The sequence below is a fragment of the Puntigrus tetrazona genome, chromosome 9 (genome assembly GCF_018831695.1).
Source record: "Puntigrus tetrazona isolate hp1 chromosome 9, ASM1883169v1, whole genome shotgun sequence".
In the NCBI taxonomy this organism is placed as follows: domain Eukaryota; kingdom Metazoa; phylum Chordata; class Actinopteri; order Cypriniformes; family Cyprinidae; genus Puntigrus; species Puntigrus tetrazona.
In genome coordinates this window covers 9,027,784-9,049,017 of record NC_056707.1, presented here as the reverse complement: position 1 = coordinate 9,049,017, position 21,234 = coordinate 9,027,784, and the positions used below count along the sequence as shown (strand labels likewise).

At 39.6% G+C, this 21,234-nt stretch overlaps 1 protein-coding gene across 1 annotated transcript in view; it reads left to right on the top strand.

The window, feature by feature from the left end:
• Nucleotides 1–215: 215 nt before the first annotated feature.
• The window catches only part of asic4a (acid-sensing (proton-gated) ion channel family member 4a), a 70,285-nt gene continuing 49,266 nt past the window's right edge, over nucleotides 216–21,234 (top strand). Inside the window, exon 1 of the mRNA XM_043249164.1 lies at nucleotides 216–1,560. Coding sequence (XP_043105099.1) covers nucleotides 985–1,560 — 576 coding nt within the window. The 5' untranslated portion in view covers nucleotides 216–984. The remainder of the gene's footprint in view (nucleotides 1,561–21,234) is intronic.

The window sequence follows — 21,234 nt, the reverse complement described above, 5'->3', positions numbered from 1 at the left end:
AGCCCAGTGATGCTACCATTAATTCCTGATAAGAAAGGACCGTTGTACTGCTTTCCTTAATCTTTGACTGATGCTTCTGCACGATCAATATCCTTTCTTTCTCCATTTCCCTTTTTCTTAGCTTTTTTTTTTCGCTGGGAGATTGATCGTTCAGAGTTGTGAGCTGTTTACGCTCACTCCTCACGGCTCATTATTGTCGCAATTAGGATGTCTTCTGGGACTAAGCTGGGGGTGGATGAGTCGTGGAAGGGGGGCGACATTAAAATCCACTGACCCCCCTAACGCTCTCAGCTAGTCCGGGATGTTCAGCGAAGCAGCCTTTGACGGAAACTTATTGTGGTCAAGGGGTAAGAAACCGTCTCAAACAAGTGGATTAAGTGAGAGAGAGCGCAAGCGAGGGGGAAGCGAGTGTATACGTACGCATGTGTGTGTGTGTGAGAGAGAGAGAGAGAGAGAGAGAGAAAGCGAGAGGACGAGAGCGTGGGGGGTGTTTGAGTTGCCGCTGCTTGTGCCGGTGAAGAGGAAATAATCACAGTGTTGCTTCCTCATGAATTATTAAGAAGCCCCCCCAGCCTCTTTTAGCTTGAGTCAAAATGCTGCATTTTCCTCTGTTGCTGTAAAGCAAAGAGGAGATTTGTTGTATGTTTTTTTTTTTGTTGTTGTTGTTTTTGCTTTCCTAGGTGTATCACAGCTGGTAAGCAGGACTCGTAAGCGTGCCGAACAAGTGCTCAGATGAGCAGTCCGAGCGCAGCACCAGGAGCATCAGCACTGGAGAGCTGGAACTGAGAGACAGAAGCAGTTCCTTCCACTGCACGCGACAGCAGCGGCCACTCTCGCTCTCGCTCTCGCTCTCGCTCTGCATGCTTTTTTTCCCTTCATTTCTTTCTGGAGTTGAGATCTTGTTCGTCAGAGCAACGGGACTTAGTGGATACTGGGGCTCCAAGCTGTTATCCAAGCATCCCAAACGCAGACCTGGCTGCCCACATGCCGATCGAATTTGTTTGCAAAATCAAATTTGCAGAGGAGGATGAGAAGCAGAAAGGCAACCAGGATGGGGACAAGGAGAGCCTGATCGAGGAGAGCTGCAGCCCCCCAGCCAAAGACCTGGCCGGCTTCGCCAATGCGTGCTCGCTCCATGGGATTAACCACATCTTTGTGTCGGGCCGGCTGGGCGTCAGACAGACCCTCTGGGCTCTTGCGTTCCTGGTGTCCCTGGCTCTCTTTCTATACCAGGCGGCAAAGTGTGCCATCTCCTACCTGGAGCATCCTCATGTCACGGCACTGAATGAGGAGGCCACCCCGGAGATGGTGTTCCCCGCCGTGACCATCTGCAACATCAACCGTTTCCGCTTTTCCGCTCTTACTGACGCCGACATCTACCACCTGGCCAACCTGACCGGCTTGCCCCCAAAAAACAAGGATGGCCACAAGCCCACCGATTTGGAGTATCCGGCGCCGGACATGCAGGACATCTTCAACCGGACGGGTCACCAGCTGGAAGAGATGCTAAAGAGCTGCAACTTCAGTGGGCAGAACTGCTCGGCCGAAGATTTTACAGTGGTAAGCTCGAGGAAAGTTTGTGTTATTGGCTTGCAGCTTCTGCTTCAGAAAGTTAAGTTTAGAGAGAAAGTGAATGAAAAAATACTGCATAGGGCTATATATTATTAGAATCAAAAACATGGTGGAGGGGTAAAGAGCAATAAATGTCCAAAATTCTGTATCAGAATTGCTGGAATAGTGAGTTTATTTACGCTTTTAGAGGCAAATGTTCTGTTTCCAGATGAAACTGGGGAGTCTGCAGGTGTTGCAAACAAATTCAATTTATCATTACAAGGGAAACCGTTTCTGTCAGTGGTGGGGTGGATAGATATGCTTTCTTCTCTGGTTTCCCCTGTAGTGACTATTCATTTGGACATAGTCTTAGTAAATAGGGCACCGACCTGGCTCTCTACCCTCATTGTGTTCACAGGAGAGGTCCTGTTTCTCTGTACTCATGATTTCTTATAATATACAGACGGCAGCGGGGGATTCAGCTGTTCTCCTCAAGGGAGAAAAGCAGGGTGCATTTTTATATTTACTTTTCTGTTGTTTGATACTGCCACCAGTGTCAGCCTCTGAAAGAGCGCATGGCAACAATACCGCTTTGTAAAAACTCTCACTCACTTTTTATTCCACCTTTGCCAAGAGTGAAGTTTTTTCAGTGTTGTATTTCAAACCTGTCACTGTTGGAATTAAATATTTAGAGTCTGAAATCATACATGATTTTTGCATTAGCTAAATTGGACAAAACGAATAAAACTAATTCCATAAGCCAACCATGTCCACTCCAGAAGGTCTTATATGTGTCCGTCATGACATATTTATTGAAGTTTTGTGTACTGATGGATGAATGGATATGGCGTAGGGTAATAGCAAAGAACATTTGTCAAGTCTTAATAGGATGTTTTGGATATACATACCTTCCAGAGATGGATACATTCTTCATCTTGATAACATGGAGCAAACCTTAGATGTGGTGTAGAGTTTTAGTCTTCTGCTCTACTCAAGATAGATACATACTGTATGTTTGATCCTAGGTACCATTCATGTGATACAGGAAATTAGAAGTGACGGCTGAGACTCTCTCGGCTTCTCTGTTCCACTGCTACTTTATTTCACCCCTTCTTTACGGTCTCTCTCCCCGTTGGCCACAGCAGGGAAAATGCCACGCTTCTGCAGAAAGATAAAAGCAAAGCTGAGAAGAGAAAAGCGGTAAAAGTTGTGACAGCCAAATGTGAAGTGTTGTCCTCACAGTTGTTTGTGCTTGCTGTTTGTTCAAGAATTCAAAGATGAATTCAAGAGGCAACAGTTATCTGCATCAGACATTAAAAGGCAATTTACTCTCCCCATCTCGATCCAAACCTGTGTGACTTACTTTCTTCTGTGGTACCCAGTTGGAGAAATTCTGAAAAATGTATTTCAGTGTTACAACATTGAATTGGGACTGGAGCTTTTGAGCTTCAAAAAGAATGCAAAAGCACCATAAAAGTGTCATAAAAGTAGTCTGTATGACTTGAGAGTCCTCTGGAGCCACAAAATAGCTGTGTACGACAAATGAAAAGAAAAAAATATTATTTTTAAAAATTAAATTCATCTGCCTTTGATCTGCCTTTACACGCTCTTAGGAGGTAATAATAAGTTATTTATTTACATTGAATCAGATGATGTGGTCTGAATGATTCGTTCACGAACTAGCTAATATTTGGTTCTTGTGATACAAGAGCCATTAGCAGTGGTTAACTGCATTTGGATTTAAATTTGACGTTGAATTTTAAGGCAATCCAAGATGTAGGTGATTTTTTTTTTCAGTACACCAGAATTTTTTTTTTAGCTGAAATCGTGGTCCTTGACCATTCATAAAAAGCAAGCCAGTGGCTACTTAATCAAAAACAGCACATACAGGCATCACAAAATTAATTCCCATGTCTCCTGACAATATACTGAAGTCTCCATGAAGTGAGACGATTGGTATGTGCAAGAAGCCGAGAATTATTTACAACATTGTTACAGACCACGGTTGCAGCTAAAAAACATCATTACTACGGTTACATTGCAGCAGTTACAAAATGCACAATTTGTTCTACTTTTATGATCTTTTATGGTGCTTTAGCATCACTTCCGTCAGTGCCTAAGTTCCCATTCATCATAACTTCATAAAAAAAACTTCATTTGTCAGATGTGTTTGGAACAACATAAGGAAGAGTAAATAAGGACAGAGTTTTATATATGCATATATATATATTTTAGGTGAACTGTGAAGCATTTGTCTCTGAAGAAGGGATGGGCTATCCCATGTCAGCACGGGCCTTTCGCCAGCCACAGAAGGACTTCTTTATGAATTAATCTGCTTGGAAAGTTCCCTGCTCCACCGTTCTCTCCCATCAGCCCTGTGATCTGTGTCTGAGAGGCTGTCAGTTAGATTAGTTACAGGCATCTTGCTGTCTCCACGCATGACGAGACACTTCCTCCATCCCACGGGCTGCGCAACCCGGGCAGAAAAACAAGGAGCGATTTTTGAGAAGCATCTCTTTAGCCTCTCCTGTGTGACTAGATTGCAGATGTAAGAGTAAACAGGATCACTGCGACTATCCCAGAAGCTTCGTATTAACAGCAGACCAACTGATATTTTTAGCATAAAGTGTAAGAGATGACCTTAGCTGAGCTTGTTGGCCTCTGGGTGTGTGTGGATCGCTAGCCTGAGGAAAAGAGCACACGGCGTGTTTGTGTCTAGCCTATTCCAGATGCTGCGTTTATTTAATGACTGCATCAGCAGGGAAAGCGGTATATTTTCGATCAATCACATCCCTGGCATTTAGCCCCACTACTTGGTTTCAGCAATTGCACTCGTAATATGAGCTGTTCATTTGTCATTCCCACGCCCAATGTCCTAGAGCTCTTCCCGTTCAGAAACACTGCAACAATAATCATTATATCAAAAGAACAGAGGTACTTTCAGATGTCTGCAACATAGATCATCACACTGTTTTATCATCAAACAAAAGGGTAAAAAAAAAAATCCTAAGAGAAAATTTTCTAATTGGTTGTGCATATTCATTTCATATTGGTTCGGTGCTAAGCACAAATGTTTAATTTATGGTCTTTGATTTATGCTGATGTTAAATAAAAATAGCATTTCCATTTTGCCTCTTAGATGTAAATGACTTACATAACCGCATTCAGTTTAATGTAGCATTTTGTCTCACTTGTGAATATAAGAATTTCCTCTTCCTAGAAAGCTTACTGCAAAAGACTTGCAGGACATGCATTTAAAATTGTAAGAACAGCAGCCTAGAGTGTTCTTGAAAGCTGATTTTATTTAAAATGAGTGGGTCTTTTTATTACTGACATTGTCAGGTGAAAAGTGGAATGACTCATATTTCAAGGTAGAGCTGGACCATGATCACCATTTCTGCTTTTTTCGATTAAGTCGTCTATGATATTGGCACGCTAGTATTTGTTTTTCTATTGACATTTTTGTTAGTTTGCATTGGTAACGAGAATCCACTAGCTCTCGTGCTTGGGGTTGCCAGATGACAGAATCCACCCCCCCACCCTTAAAAATACATATTGTATAAAAAAAATATTATTTCTCTTAAATAGACACATTTTCTGCACGGCTCTACAAAAAAGTGCTGATGGCCTGAAAACACAGTTGGAGTTTAGCAATCTCAATTGCGATATTCCGAATGTGTAATACAGCAAGTGTGTGTTCATTCATGCGACTGTTGTTTGCTGTTTTTAAATCTGCAAGCAAACCTTCTCAGTGACAAACTCTCATAAATCAAAAAAAAACTCTTAAGAATATTGATGGTACCATTAGCAATTGTGGTTGATGAATAAATGTACTTATTGCTCCAATACTTTTTTTTTTTTTTTTTTTTTTTTTTTTTTTTTATGGAAACATTAACATAATTGTAATTAATTTTAGAATATTAGGAATTTCACTCTACACGGTGGGAACCAAACGTCTCGGCAAGCTCCGTAAAACCTGCAACCAGCTATATTAGCTTAACAATCATACTAAATCTCATTAAAATAACAGACATGCAAAAACGTTTCTGTGAGAGTTAGATTAGTATTAGTTTAGTATAAAAACAATAGAAGTCATTGGAAAGTCCTCATCGTGATAGAAAAACACTTTCTGCTTGCATGTTTGTATGTGTGTGTGATTTGCAGCATTGTTTGCTTTCTGTTCCCCTCGACATGGGGTATAATTAAAACACTCAGCTGTTATTGACTCGTGATAATTGCTCACAATAGATATCATAATAAGATGTTTAGACATAATTGAATATAAATAGCTGTGCTTCAATTTTCCTTTCCACCTAACTGTCAGCTCCTGGTGGTGAAGGGGATTGTGAGTGGTTTAGCTTAGTCCAGCACGTACATGGAGGTCTTTGGTTTTTTTAGCCTGCTCCACTGTGTGTGTGTTTGCTCTCCTGCTTGCTCTGTTTGCAGATGCATTTTCCGATTTAGTTTTAAGCAAGGACACATCCCTTGTGCATATATTCCTATGGATAGCTGGGTGACACTGACCTAGATTGATCTAAAGCCCTGGGTGAGGACATGTATTATTGTAGGGCCACTGTTAGCATTTTTCATGTCAGTCTGGGACAGAAGTGTTAAGAGGCACCTGCTTTAATAGATTTAAAAGAGCTGAATATCTGAGGGAATGACTCCTAGGGTATGGTGACATGCTTTTAATATAACAAGCCATTTCAGAGTTTTCAAAATGTCAGGTGTCTTGTTTGGATTTTTCAGCATTGCTGCTTCATTATGGAGTAAATTTCTTCAAATATAATTTTTCTGTCCCGTGGTTAGTGCTATTGACCTTTACACATAAGCTCCAGACCAAAGGGTCAAGGTTTAGCTGGTTTAGTATCTGCTGGTAGATGCCATGACTAGCAAAACACACCTTTTCTCTATATTGACCATCACTTAAAAGTACATGTTTATTCTCATAATTTATTTATTAATATTAATACATTTTAAATATTTTTTGTGGAGAAATGATAAATATAAAAACAGCTTGTATTCAAAATTTGGAGGTTACGAATTTTGTTTAAATAAAAATAGAATAAAATAGATTAATATTTGAACAATTGATAATAATAATATTTGAATATTTTAGTTAAACTATCACTTCTGTCTTCAGTGTCCAGTGTCATGATCCTTCAGAAATCATTCTAATTTTCTGATTTGGTGCACAAGAAACATTTATTAATGTCAAACCCATTTGCTGTTTGAGCATTATTTTTCTGAAAATGTATAATTTATTTATTTTTTGTGGAAGACCAAATCCAAAATCCAATCACATTTGAAAGAGAATTCTTTTGTAACATTAAAATATCTTTGCGTCACTTTTGCTCAATATTGTCCTTGTGGCATAAAAGAACTAATTCCTTCAAAAAATACTTACTGACCTTAAATTTATTTATATCAATTCACAAATATTTTATTATATTACAGTAGTTATTTTTGAAGGGCTCTTAAATGCGTTTCTGCCGTGACAGTTCAGGATGGTTGCTGATGAAATGTTTTTATAGTTTTGCCTATTTTAAAAGGCATACTTCACTGCTTTCGGATGCTAATCTATCAAGTTTCATTGAAGCATGTTAGATTCTAAAACTAGAATCTCTTAACATGCTTCAGACACATTGAGCCACAGTGCTCACGTGAGAAATGCGATTTTAAATCCAGCTTGTCATGTCCCGGAGTTTTCTTTTTGTCTACCTTACTAAAACGACAATCTTGTCCATGCGTTGCGCAAAAGGGAAGCACGAGAACAGTAGCTGCAAAAGCAGCCAAAAGTTCTGGAGATGGAGCGGTGTCGAGTCTGCTTGAGGTACGAGACATGTGAGGACTTTTGGCAGTAACAGGTGTTTCACATTGTGTTAGCGAGGAGCTGGCACTCTCTGCTCCTGAGGTAGGATGTCTTTCTCTCCGAGAGCTCTGTGCTGTGTGAGTGACATCAGGTCCCCCTGCGGGCTCAACGTCTGGCTCTTCTCGGCGTTCCCCCCGCTCCTTCTTCCGTCTTCCTGACAGAAACACAGGACTGAGGGAGCGTGAAAGTGACCGCGTTCCCGCGGCTCTGTCCAAACAGCCCGTCAATTAGCCGCCCAGTTCCGCTGTCGCAGGTCTCCACAGATTATTGAACCGCTGAACTACCGATACATTAAAATCCTCCGCTCAAAGCCTCAGCCTTCAGCTGCCCGCATAACAGTTTATCTCTCCTTCAGCACGCCCGCTGATGCACAGAGACGCAATTGCATGTGAGAGGCATAGCTGTAAACATACTTATCCTCAAGCCATTCCTGCTTTTAGGGGACGTGGGGACTATTGTGAGTGTTTATGTTTGTGTGAAGGAGACAAGGACAGACGGAGCGAACACACATACACGCGCACACACACAACCAATCACAGCGGGGCTATTCGAATCCCCGGCAAATAGATCAGCGCTCTTTACGCTAAACACATCAGCAGCGGCGTTCCATAAGACAACCCACACCTGAGACTGATCGCTGTATTATGAATGCAGAGGCGGCGTTGCACTCGTAGGGATTTTTTTTTTTTTTTCCCTGTTACCGTTCCTCTCATCATCCTCCGATTTAGCAAGCCGACTACAACCAAAAAGTCTACGGCTCAAGGGATAGCTTTAAACTTGGCGAAAAAAAAAGCAGGGCCCTAATGTTTGGAGGCTGTAAACTCCCTCCAGAGTCCACAGAGACATTAGTTCCCACTTACATTTGTCTCTTTCTGACAAGCTGTCCGGCGAGCTGTTGGAACGAGTGTATGTGAGCGAGCGCGCATACGTGCTTCATCATATACTGATAGACTTGGAGGAGAAGATTGATAGTAACCCCTAACTTCGGCTGTTTGCTTCACCCTCCCTCCTAAATCAATATATTCTTCTGTCAGATTGCTTCCCAGGCCTTAGCCCGGCATGACTAATTATCTTGTTCCTCTGGTTTTGGCGGGAAGTCTGCTGTGTTTGATAATGAGGTAAAACGTAAACGTATGGTTACGTTTGCACTTTTGCATAGAGCTAAATGCACGCTTACCAAAAAAAAATAAGCTAATGGAGAAAGATGGATATATTCTTTGGCGCACTGTTTACATATGCCACAAGAAATTCTGTTCCAGCTTATTTTTCATTCAGAACTTCCTCTTCCCCGTGGCTTAGAGGCAATAAGAAAGTGATAAGCCCTGAAGAGGAGCACAGCGCTCGTCTGTCTTTGGTATCTGACTGGATTTTAATCGGGGTGCACCACGATATTCAGCGGCCAGTTTCTGAGCCACACGTCAAATATGTCACCACAAATCATAGCTGTTGCTAGGCCTCGTCTAGGAGACATTTAGATCCATGTCTTCCATCTCAGCCTCTCTAAAAGTCTAAATGTCAACATCCATTTGATAGTTTTATTATGTATTTATATTCTGATTATTTTAGAAATAAATGTATCTTTAAAAAGTATATGCTATTTTACTCTTATGTATTCATTTATATTTATTTATTTATTTATACAAATTTAATTGATGTGTTACAGAAGACTGGTGTAATGATTATGGCAAAAACAATCTCAGGAATAAACAATAGATCATACATAATACAATAATACATAATTTAAAAAAATGCATATTCAGATAGTCAACAGTACAATAATATCCCTATTAATAAGGCTTGTATGACCCCATGTATATTATCAGTCTTTAATAAAAGCAAGGTATTTAAAGTGTACCTGAAATATACAGCACTTTCAGTAGTTTCACTTTAAGAAATGTATAGGTCTGTTTTCACAAACAGGGATTAGATTAAACCAGGATTAGGCCACAGATCAATTAGGACACTTACGTAACTTTTATAAACCTGCCAGATAAAAACATTACTATGGTGCATCATTTAGACTGGGACTAGGCACCTCTCTGTGAAACAGGAAAATACAATTACTGGGCTTGTCACAAGTATACTGGTTATGTGTCACAAATTTTACTTCCAAATATGCTGCCATTACAGATTTATAACCAAACCGAGCTGTTTTAATTTGTTAATATTGTAGTATTGTTGTACGATCATGTTCAGGCAGGAGGACTAACATCCTAAAATCTTACCAGCTACAGAATAAATGTAAAAAATTTATCAGGCTTTGCGAGCGGGCTGGTCCGGGTAATGGATGTGTGTTTCTCCTCTGCCTTCGCTGCCACGGTTTAATTACTGTGTGAAAAGCAGCATATGCTTAAATATCAAATGAATCGCACAAGAGAAAATCTTTGTTCTGCTTAGTGCATGAAAATGGCATTGCGGAGAGAGTAAGGCAACATTAAAGCGGAAAATAAAAGAACATAAATGTCACTCAGTGTATTCTGGTCTGCGGTCTAGCAGAGCATGAAGGGCTGGCATGTTTGCTTGGTTGGACGATTACCCTGTGCTCTGAATTATGTCGAATGTCACACACTTGGCACTGCCTTTTGCTGATCTTTGGGGTTTGTTTGTACACTTGCACGCATTACGAAGCAGAGTGTATTGTTTCGTAAAATTTGTGTTGATACCCGGATATCTCCAATTCTCTTTGGATTGCAATGGCAACACGAAGTCAGCTACAGCTGCTATCGTGCTGTGGTCTTCATTATAATGAAAGCAAACAGAATTGTCAAACGGCTATGAAACTGTGAGCACACAATCAACTGTTTATCGAAAATCGCCCCGCATACAATGAATAAAATCATGCAGACAAACAAACGGTGAGTATTTTCATCCCGTGCTCGCACAATGATTTTAAACCTTCCCAGTCAAACAAAGAGCGAATATGTTCATCTCGGTTTTGAGCAACAAACCCCTTTGCTTTAATCCTTCCCTCAGGAGACGAATGCAGATTGTCGCACCTCTTCACCCTCTTTCTCTCTCTCTCTCAGCACAGATAGCAGAGCTGAAGGCTCTTCAACCCAAGCTTCCACAGGGGAGTGTCATTTTGTTTTTCTTCTGCAAGCAACAGTGAAATTGATACACTTTGTGGATTAACAGTTTTAGTTAATTTGCATTAATTTCCGTCATTACGGACTTTCATTGGTCCATTGGCAGAGCTGCTTTTATTTGATATTTGATGAGGCTTATGAACATTTTTCAAGACACATTCGGTGTGGGTATTGCAAACTTGGCTAGATCCATCTGGCTGAAAATAATCTCCAATAACTCTCTAGTAATTTTATTCAGTATGTTTATTTGTTACGACTAATAAGCGGCGTTGCGTGTGGTAAATGATACTGAAAATGCTCCTGCGTGACTGTAATTATCTGGCAACAAGCGAGTCTTAACGAGGAGCTTAGAATGGGCCACTTTGGACAACTAACTATCTATAAAGGCCCTAGGCACGCGTAAACACACACACAAAATTATTTCTTTACACGATTAAAGAGACTCAGCCATTTAAAAACATCTATATGTACACAAACCTCCCTATGCGTTTTCCTCCCAGCGGACAATGACGGTCACAGCGAGGTGCATCAGCCAGTCATTCATCTCAAGGTTTCAGCGATGTTGACAAACCACTCGACCTTCAGATGCATGGAAATGTCATCTAATTCATCAAGCTCTGCTTGATTCGCCACCCCTCATTTTCCCATCCAAGTACATTTCGGTTATGAAGTGTCCTGAAGAACACATTAGACTGTAATGAAGCCACTAGAAAGGACAAAATTACTTTGCATCATGCTGCACAGTAAAATGAAGTGATGCAGCATCTATTTATTCAGCTGTGGTCTTCGAAGGCCCATAGTATGAAAATTGCATGATTGTGCATTGGAAATAACCTTGTGGAGCGTAATTGTTTTGTAATTTAGCAAAATAAACAAATGAACGCTAACTTTTAAACTGTCTTCTTTTATCATTGCAGCTAAGGTTCTTGTTTGCAATGAGGCTAGTTATGAAATCAGTTATTAAAATAAATGGTCGTGCAAAGCACCTTCAGGAGAAATTCGGGCGAGTTTGCAGCAGCCGGCAGGATTTCAGTGTTGATAATCAGGGCGCTGACATACTGAGTGAAATTTTTCTGACACCTTTGGAGCACTAATGGCTGAGGCTGTTTACTACAGTAAGCTGTAGTCACACATGCTGTAGGCTAAAGCTGTTTGTGGTCATAAAACCAGCCAAAACACAGCCCTGATGTGAATATGTAAATCGTAATTGCGGGTACCTATCCTGTCCCATTTTCTTCTTTTAGCATTCAACCAAGTTTGAAGGACAGGAAGAAAATTGAGCCTTTTTTTTTTTGTTAGCGAATAGCTTTTGTTGTAATACATTTTTACTCCCAGACAGAAGATGTATGTAGCTCAGTCTTCTTTCAGAAAAGGTTTCCCACATCCTCCCTCAGCTCTGAGAGAGCACCGTCAGTTCGGCGCCTGTGTGAAGTCTGTTGCTTTTGATGTGAAATTTGCTCTGTGTGATTCAAGGCCATGGCGGACATTTGCTGTATAAGAACTGCTGGCAGCAGCTGGGACCCACTAAACGGCCACCCAGTGTTTTTGACACGTTCATAACTGACAGAGGGAACATATTTCAGTGTTCGATATTCAGCTAGACTTATTTTAGACACCACTTTCTATATACAATGGCATCCCACTAGTCTGAGACCACTAGTGGGAATTTATATTTCATGATTGTCTGGTTTAATACTACTACTTTTAATTTGAATGTAACATAGACTTCTATTCAGAAGTAGTTTTTTTAAATGATATTTTATGCTCACCAAGGCAAATACTGTGATTTATATTATCTGTTTATTAACAGTTAGTAAGGCTGTTAAGTTTGAGTATTGGGAAAGATTAGGGATGTAGAATATGGTTGTGAATATGACTGTAATTTAATATGACTTATAACTAATAAACAGCCAATGTAGGAATGCTAATATGCAATTAGTTAATAGGAAGAAATTGTCCCTATAATAAAGGGTTAAAGTTTAAAAGAACATTCATTATTATATTTTGTAACCAAGGACTTTACTGTAACTTATTATAATATAAAAAAGATTTGATGTTATATTTTGAGAATTTTAAGTATGCCCTCAAGCTGACATTTAACATATACTTATTAATTATTGACCAATGAATAATGTAGAATAATTATTTCTTATTTTGCATCACAGTCTGTCTAAAAATGTTTAATGTGGTGGCAGACTTTTGGATCCCACTATACTTGGGTAATGGTATAATTATGTTTGTTTTGAAAGATTCAACTAAACGTACTTTATGATAGAGTCTCGTCGTTCCAAACTCCAAATTCTCAGCTGGATATTAGTCATTTATTTTCCTACAAGCCAGGTTGTGACCTCTTTCAATCATAGTGTTGTCCTTTCACCTGACAGTGCCCCCAAAGATTAATTCTGTTTGTCCTAATATATGGTAATGAGAAAGTTGTGTGGATTTGATTGTCAATAACTTGAAATACGGCCCTGCTCCCTAAATGCTTGTGCCGTTCAATAACCTATTAAAGTTGAATCACAGATAAGTTGGCGTGCATCAGGAAAGCAATCTGAAATTTGTGCTGACATTGATCCAGCAGGAAAGGACCTGATGGCTCCGATTAACACTTGTGTCCCGGGAGAGGCAAGGAGAGAGAGATGCTGGGCTGTTAATATCGTGTCATGTCCCTGGCTTTCCCCGGCAGAATGAGCTTGGTTTATGAGCTCGATATAAAATGTAAAAGCAAACAATTGCGTGACTCGCCGCGGAATTGTACGAGGAATTTGTTCTCGCTTTTCTAGCAGGAAGCAGAACAAATGGATTGATTTCTGTTTGGTAAGTGTTTCATGCTGAGTACACCTGTTCATTTTAAAATGGGAAATCACTCAAAACAAAAGAAGACTAGTCCTCGTTAATTAATTTCAAATTAGCTTCGTAACGCCACTCCTGAGAGTTCAGATTTTTTCACTCGGTGCCCTTTTTGGAGGGAGCTCTGCATTCGTTGCGGCATTCATTTTAGTGGGGTTTGCTTTTGTGGTCATATAAATTTGCCAGAACAGAAGTTGCCCTCATCCATGTAGCATATTTCCCAAAACGCATTTCCGAAATAGCAAAATGTCAATGTAAAGTGCAAAACTAAAACGATGCCTCATCCCTCCTTTGTATTTTCATCCATTTTGTTACGCAGCGAATGATAAGGGCGTCATTTAGAGTAAATACATCTTTTAATGAGGGATAGAAGTCTGGCTCGTGTTTACAATTGCCCTTGACATTCTCGTTGGGATTAAAGAACAGCTAATGGAGCACCTCAGGAAGGATCCGTTAAGACCAGGAATAAATGTCACAGCTGTTCAGTCACAAATCACGGTGCAATTTTTCCCCTCTCTTTTCTTCCTTCTTGACCTTCATGCCCTGTTCTTGGGAAAATGAAGAACATGTTAACATTTCGTTTATATGCATAAGCCTCTTGAATGAAGCCCAGAATCCCATTTGCCAAGTAGAGAGTGAATGTGTGTTTTCTGAAGGTGATATTATAGCATAAACGTCATATTCCACAGTGCGAGCCGAGCGGTCGGGAGCGGGTTCTTCCCATCCAGCCTCAACAGCTAACAAAGAGCAATGCTGAGGAAGGGCCTTTGGAAAGAAATTCTGCTTATAATGTATAACCTGTATTTGAAAGACATGTGTAAGCTAGCAAGCTACACTACAGCCCAGTAGTGTATCAATATTTTTGTCTTGCTCATCAGTTAAAAAGCAAAATTCTATATGATATTCAAACATTTTTGAATCATTGTTAGGTTGGTGACAACATTGTCATGTCTGAGCCGAGTCCTACTTCGTAACCAATTGAATTTGAATTTAAGAAATATTTAATTGATCTTTATTTTAATTTTGTTTTAGTTATTTTTTATCTTTCATGTTACGCATGACAGATTCATCTTCTGAGTTTTTAAATATCCATGTCAAGTTTGTGTCCAAGTCCCGAATCCAAGTACTAATATATCTTTTTATATCTTTATATATCTGTTTTTTTATCTTTATGAATGCATATGTTTTATTAGATTTATACTTAATTTCAGATTTAATTATTAATAATGATGTAATCAAGTTTTTTAAACCAAAGCATGATCTCCTTTCCCCCTGAAAATTCATCTTATTTTAACCAAAAACTGTAAAATTAGTACAAAGAAAATATTATTATTACAATTAAAGGTTTTGAGTGAATTATGCTAATATAATTAATCTCAATCAGTCACAGTAACTTGGAACAGATGAACTACACTAAATACTAAGTACTGCTACTTGTTCTGTTTCTCCCAGCAGTGACAATATTTCAATCTCTGTAGGGTTTTCTAATTGTTCCCTAAACATATCCCATTTTAGATCAACACTCATATTTCATATAATCCTCTCCTCATTTAATGTGTAATTGAGATGAACCTGAGACTGATGCCAGCCATTTTTGGTTTTTTTTACCTCAAGGCCACCACAAATTTCTTAGACAGAAAATACTGCATATTTCAGGCTGCCTTCAGATGTAATGTAACCACAGCATTCACAAAGTCCCTCTTTGACAACTTTTGAACCAATAATGAAACCACATAGAAATGAGTCAGTGAAACTGAGTGGAAAGCTTTAGATTATACATGAAAAGGCAGCAGCGCAGCAGGTGTAATGAAGCTCACGACGAGGTCACCTTTCTCTCTTTCACTCTCTCTCTCTTTCTGTTTCTCTCTTTCTCTTTATCTTTTTTATGAATGCAGCTCTTGGAGTGTGGCTTGATCTCTGTAGACAGAACATGTACTTGGATGTTGCATAAATAAAAGCATTTCCAACCCAAACAGTGGAATAACTTGCCTGGGATTAGCATTTCATTAAAATAGGAGTGTGAGGGTTTGCAGACAAAAGGTGTGAACCGCGGAGCAAGAGTGGGACCATGTCGGTCTGCCTGCTTGGAATATGTAAGAGCCCGTGAACTCTGGTTTGAAAAGCTCACGATGAATTAAACATGCAGCATCTTTACCTTAACACTGAATAGAAACAACTTCTTGTACGTTCAGGGATGTCCACAAGGTTGTTGACTCAGAAATTAACTTTATATCGCAAGCTTGCTTTATGTTTTTTAATTATTTTTTAGACATTTTGCATACAATGTTATTAGTGTATTTTCGTTGTTAAAGCCACGTGGGTCGCCATTTATATTATTAATGCTCAGGTATTCTTTTTAAAAAAAAAAAAAATGTTGGTTGGTTATATTGACACACTTTATTAAAACTTTGAGTTGTAACAAAGTATGGAAGTTTATCATTTTTTTATATTTAATTATGCAATATTACAGTAATAAGAATATTTCTTCTTTACTATGTTATTACTTATTATTAACAATTTTTGTTTTTATTAGTCATTAAATGCTTGGCAAATGCCTTATTTGTCACGAAGGTCACAGACAAATGTGATTTTAATTTACCAAATTTAGTGGTTCACAGATCATCATTTTCCATTTTGGGGCGAAAGGGGTGATAAAAAAGTTTATTTTGCAATTAAACTGTCCATGTTTACCAGTATAACTCATTTAATTTCTGGACTGTTTTGGAAAATGATAGGCAGGCATTATAACACTGACAGCCAATCACAGTGACTTACGCAGAATAATGAGTTTCCCCCTCACCCAGGCAAATATATAATGGTACCACTGCTGGACCGTGTCACAAAATGAGTGATCTACACATGATTTCATCTCAAATGTCATAATATTTGTCTTGATTTATTCGTACACTGTTGATTATTTTCTCATCCAAATATTTATTTTTGCATCTCTTCTCAAAGAAAATGCCCCTGGCAGGTATATATGACTGAAATCGAGAAAGATAAAGAGAGACTGACTGAGAGAAAGATTTGTATTAAATTGTACATACAGAGCCAGGAAAATCTTCTACAGGATGTTTAACAGAACAAGTTGGAAGCAGACTGTTAGCAGGATAATTTGGCGAAAGGAAGGAGTCTCCCGCTGTCTGGTAGTCGGCGTTTTCTGTGGCATGAACATGCAATTACCCTTGATTTCATTTCTCGCAGATAAGTGTCCCTGCTCACCGGAGCAGCAAACGAAAGGAGTCAAGGGGCTTGTTGACAGCGGGGCATGTACAATCGCAAGAATCAAATAACCTGCCCATCATTAGGGCACAGAGCCCATAAAGCAGTCGACACTCAGATGAGCAGATACTGTAAATGCAATGCTTCTTTCATGCTCTCAACATCTGGTCAAATTAGTGCCGTTTCGGCAGATGAAGTGAATAGCAGTCCAACCCAGTCTCTAGTGGTTTTTGTGTCATGCTAGGCCTCCCAAAGAGGCTGTATTGAGAGGACTCACCATGAGGCATGAAGAGAGAGTAATGGTGGATGTGAGACTGGCCCAGTGGTATGAACTCTTTGCTTTGACTTTGATAACTCAACTCAACAGTCTATGCTTATACTGTAGACATAGATTATGCAGACAAGCTTTGAAGAAGTTTGATTTGACCATGCAAGACGTATTTCTCACCTTTCTCATTAGCAGAAAAACCATAATGGAGGTGTCTCACTCAGCTATGCCGTCTTCTCTGTGTGTTTCATGCATGGGCCAAAAATACCCCCCAAAGACAGTATGTGATCTTTTCAATTGGTTGATAGCATACTATTTGCAGCACTGCACCCAGAATCGTTTTTGGTCTGGTTATGATCAGCCTGCTTAAACCAAGCAGTGAAAGCACATCTTGTGTATACAGGCTTTAGCCTTTCAGGCAAACCTAAGCTGTTATAATAGAAATGCTTAGCTATTAAAAATAATAAAAGAATGCACATCCCAACAAATCTAAATGTATGTGCTCAGCCATAAATAGAAATAAAAATCTAAATATAAAGGGAAAAGTCTATTATTGCTGCAAAAAATAAATAGTTTATTATAATTCCATCTGGGAGAGTCAACTTTCAAATAATTAATAATAACATATTATTTAAATATGAAAAAATATATAAAAAATATCATTGTTTAATCATGAATAAAAGAATAAATATTATTATGGTGTGCTATAATTGTAACAGAAGGAACAGAGAAAGCATTTGAATCCATCTGCAAGGCTTTTTTTATAGATGTGGTCAAGAAAACAGGCAGGGTTCAAATAAAAGCAAACATGTCTGTTGAGGGCAAGGTGAGAGAATAATCCAAGACAGGCATGTTCGATCGCCAGCTAACAACATCCAAAACAGGGTTAGGCAAAGAGGGTTAACCCAGTACACAGCAGTAATCCAGGCAGAGGTAAACAGTGTCTGAACAGCAAGACGAAGGGGGTAATCCAAAATACACAGACTACAATCAAAGGTCAGGGCAAGGCAAAGGAGACTAGACTAGAGTATAGAAACAAACAAAAGTCTAAACAAAGGGCTCCACAGAGTTGCTGCGCTATGACAATGTTAACACTAACAATTCTCGGCAGTGATCAAGGGAAGTCCATCACTTAAATAGCGTGTGTTTGATTGGAGCTAGCTGTGTGATCAGGTGGGTGCGTGATTAGTGCAATCAGGTGTGTGTGTGCCGTCAGTGCAATAGGTAATTTGGGTATTGAAGTCGGAGTGGTGTGGTGCAAGAGTCAAGTGAGAGGGAGTGACATCTGGTGGTGAGTGCACGGAAGTTCGTAGACCAGATTCATGACAATAATATAACATATAGGCTATTAGATTAGAGTATTTGTAGCATTAAATAGAATCGGTTGTTCCAGAACATAAAGATTTTATTTCTTTGTCTTCTTTAGACTTCTTTAATTACAATGATAATGTCCAATACTTTTATTTATAATGCTTACATAGTAGTCATTTGCGTTTATCAGCTACACTAAATTTTGACTTTGACTCTATTCATTGTCTCTGTGCAAAAATGTAATGCCATAATGTGTATCTAATTTTCCCAATGTAGATGCAAACCTTTTGTAAAACTTATGTGTGTACCTTAGATGCATGTTAATTAAGCATTTGTCACTTAGAAATGCATGCAACATTTTACGCAAAACTAATTTTCACTTCTATCTGCTAATGGAATGCAAAGCAATGTAAAGACTTCTAATGGAGTCTTGGAAGCAGGTGAAGACGTGAGTCAGTTTAGTGTCCAGTTTAGTCTGTTTTACAGAGAATTGCTTTAATTGACCAAGTAACATCTCTGTTTGTTCTTCTGTTGAGTCATGCCTTGCTGATTTCCACAAACCTTTCTCAACAACGATAAGCATCCTCGCTCGCAGGACAAGATAAAAGAGTGTGCTCCGTATCATACTAATGTCGGGATTCGAAGCTAGCTCATTCCAGAGAGTCCCAAACTTTAGAAGCTTTTTAATCAGTTTGCTCAGAGGCTCTGGCTAGCCTCTATCCGTTATCGGCTCTATCATCTATCTGGCGAGAGTATATTTGGGATTCTCCTTATATACTTAATCATCCTGATTACAACAGGTGTGGGAGCCGTCAGGCCCGGTGAGAGGCTGGAAGGGGTGGGAGAGGGTGGGCTGGGGTTTCTGCACTGACAGGGGAGCGGTATTAATTCCTGCCCTCTGAGAAATTAGGCTCTGTGTTCCTTTCCTCACTCCTGGTGCTTTGATCAAGCCCTTGCGTGATTAGAGACTGACCCTGACATGACAGGCCCGAGAACTTGTAAAAGAAGCATGAGGGGGAAAAAAAGGGAAAACTTTCTCTGATGTGCCCAGGGAAGGCGAGAGAGAATAGAATCCGAGTTATTCTGAAGCTGTCGCTCCACCCCTGCTCGGTGTCTGGTGGGTAATAAAGATTTCATGTATTCATTTTACTCAGGCAAAAATTGCAATCTATAATGACCTGACATTTCTTTTTTAAAACTAGCCAGAAGCCTCATGATTTGAATGTTAAGCAGTGTCCCCACTGACTCAGAGCTTGACTGGAACCTGCTTTGAATTCTATCAACTCACCTGTTAGTGGACTTGCGAGAGGCTACATGAATGTTGTGGCTTCCACGCTAAAGGGAGTATGCTTGTTGAATCATTATAGAGCTGTGCAAGTCAACCTGCCTATTTGTGGGGGAAAAAAGAATAGTGTAAGCGTTCTTAGATTGTAAGGGAGAGGTAAAAAACAGATAAATAAAAATTGGATGTGGAGTGGGTGCTCTGAGAGCAGAGTACAGGATCTGTTGATCAAGTCAGGCCTGTAATACATCTACCTGATTGGTGTGTTCCCATCGGAGTTTAAGTTAAATTCCTCATGTCACCCCAGACACTGCGTCTGGGGAAAAGAGATGTGCCCAAACTTCAGAGGCTGGCTCGGTCCTAGCCTTGTGTATTAAAGGGAAATCTAATACAATTTATCAGCTTTAGCGTGAGAGTCATGGAGATTATGGAGTGTGTGGAGGCCTGATCATTTCGCATTCTCTGTAGGTTCTCAAACCATGCCTGGAGTTGCTTAAAATGCTTTAAAGCCTGTCAGAGGCGCTTTAATGTCGAGTTTTGCTTAATCACAGGCTACCTCGGCGGCGTTTACCCTTATGTCTATCTTGAGTTTATATGTGCGCTCTGCAGGGCTGTATGTGATCTTTAAGGTGCAAGATAATGTTTTCTATATGCTACATTTCCAATGCTGTATTTTGGCTGGTTCCAAAGAAAATGGCCGAAATGCACTGGAGAGCTGTAATCACTATGATGAAAAGAGAAACTTTGCCATTGTACATTTCAGTTTCTTATGAATTAGTGCTAGAGATTGATGTGTTATACTGAGTGCTTTGCAGTTCTATCTTTTCTGGTCTTTGACTTGATGTAAATCTTTTTTTTTTGGTAAATTATGCATTAATATTTCACTTTCTGGAGCACAATAGACTCACAATAGATGACAATTGTGGGAGATGTGTTGCACACCTGGCAAGCAGATGAAAATGTCTTCCTAAGAGGCTCCCAGAGACAAGCTTGAAGTGTTCCATATGGAGAAGATTGTTTGTTGAACCGCAAAGTTCATAAATGCAGAAAGCTAAACCCTTGTAACATTGTAACGTTAGGTTGCTGAAGTTCATGCCGCATGCTGTTTATGTGCTGTACAAAAGGCCTTTCAGCAAATTAACAACCACTTCATATCTTCATTTCCTGACCCAAGCATTTTGTTATTGAATTGCCTGAAATTGATTTTTCACCAAACTTGTTTAAAAGATGAATGGAATTATATGAGCCAGTGCTGCATGTACGTGCATCAGATGGGGAAACCCATCTGTTACCCCCACTAGCCAAGGCACAAGTCCCCAGACAGAGCCCTGGCCAGAACACAAAGATCTCTCCATAAAGGACGAGGCTGCTCTCTGGCTAATCCCATCTATTTCAAACCTGGTGGAACCCATCTGTTGCAGAACGTACCCACATAGGTATCACATCAATTATAAAATCTTGTTTTGGCATATGTTAACGTGTACGGCATAAGCAGAACACAATCAAGTACAGAAGTGCAGATTGCTCTTCCTGCATGTGATGAATTTCTATTAAACCTGCCATCCTCAGGTTGTAATTTAAACCAAGTTGCACTGATAAGTACTGTGACTAGAACTCATTGATAATGATACCTATATATTTTTTTGATATAGTTGGAACTTCTGGCCAAGTTCCGACAACTCATTGAAACACACACACAAAAAAACCCCGAATTGACTAAATTTAATCATATTTCCCAGCATGACTCTTCCGACATCAGGGCCTGAGCCCATGAGCCATTTTAGACTGAGAT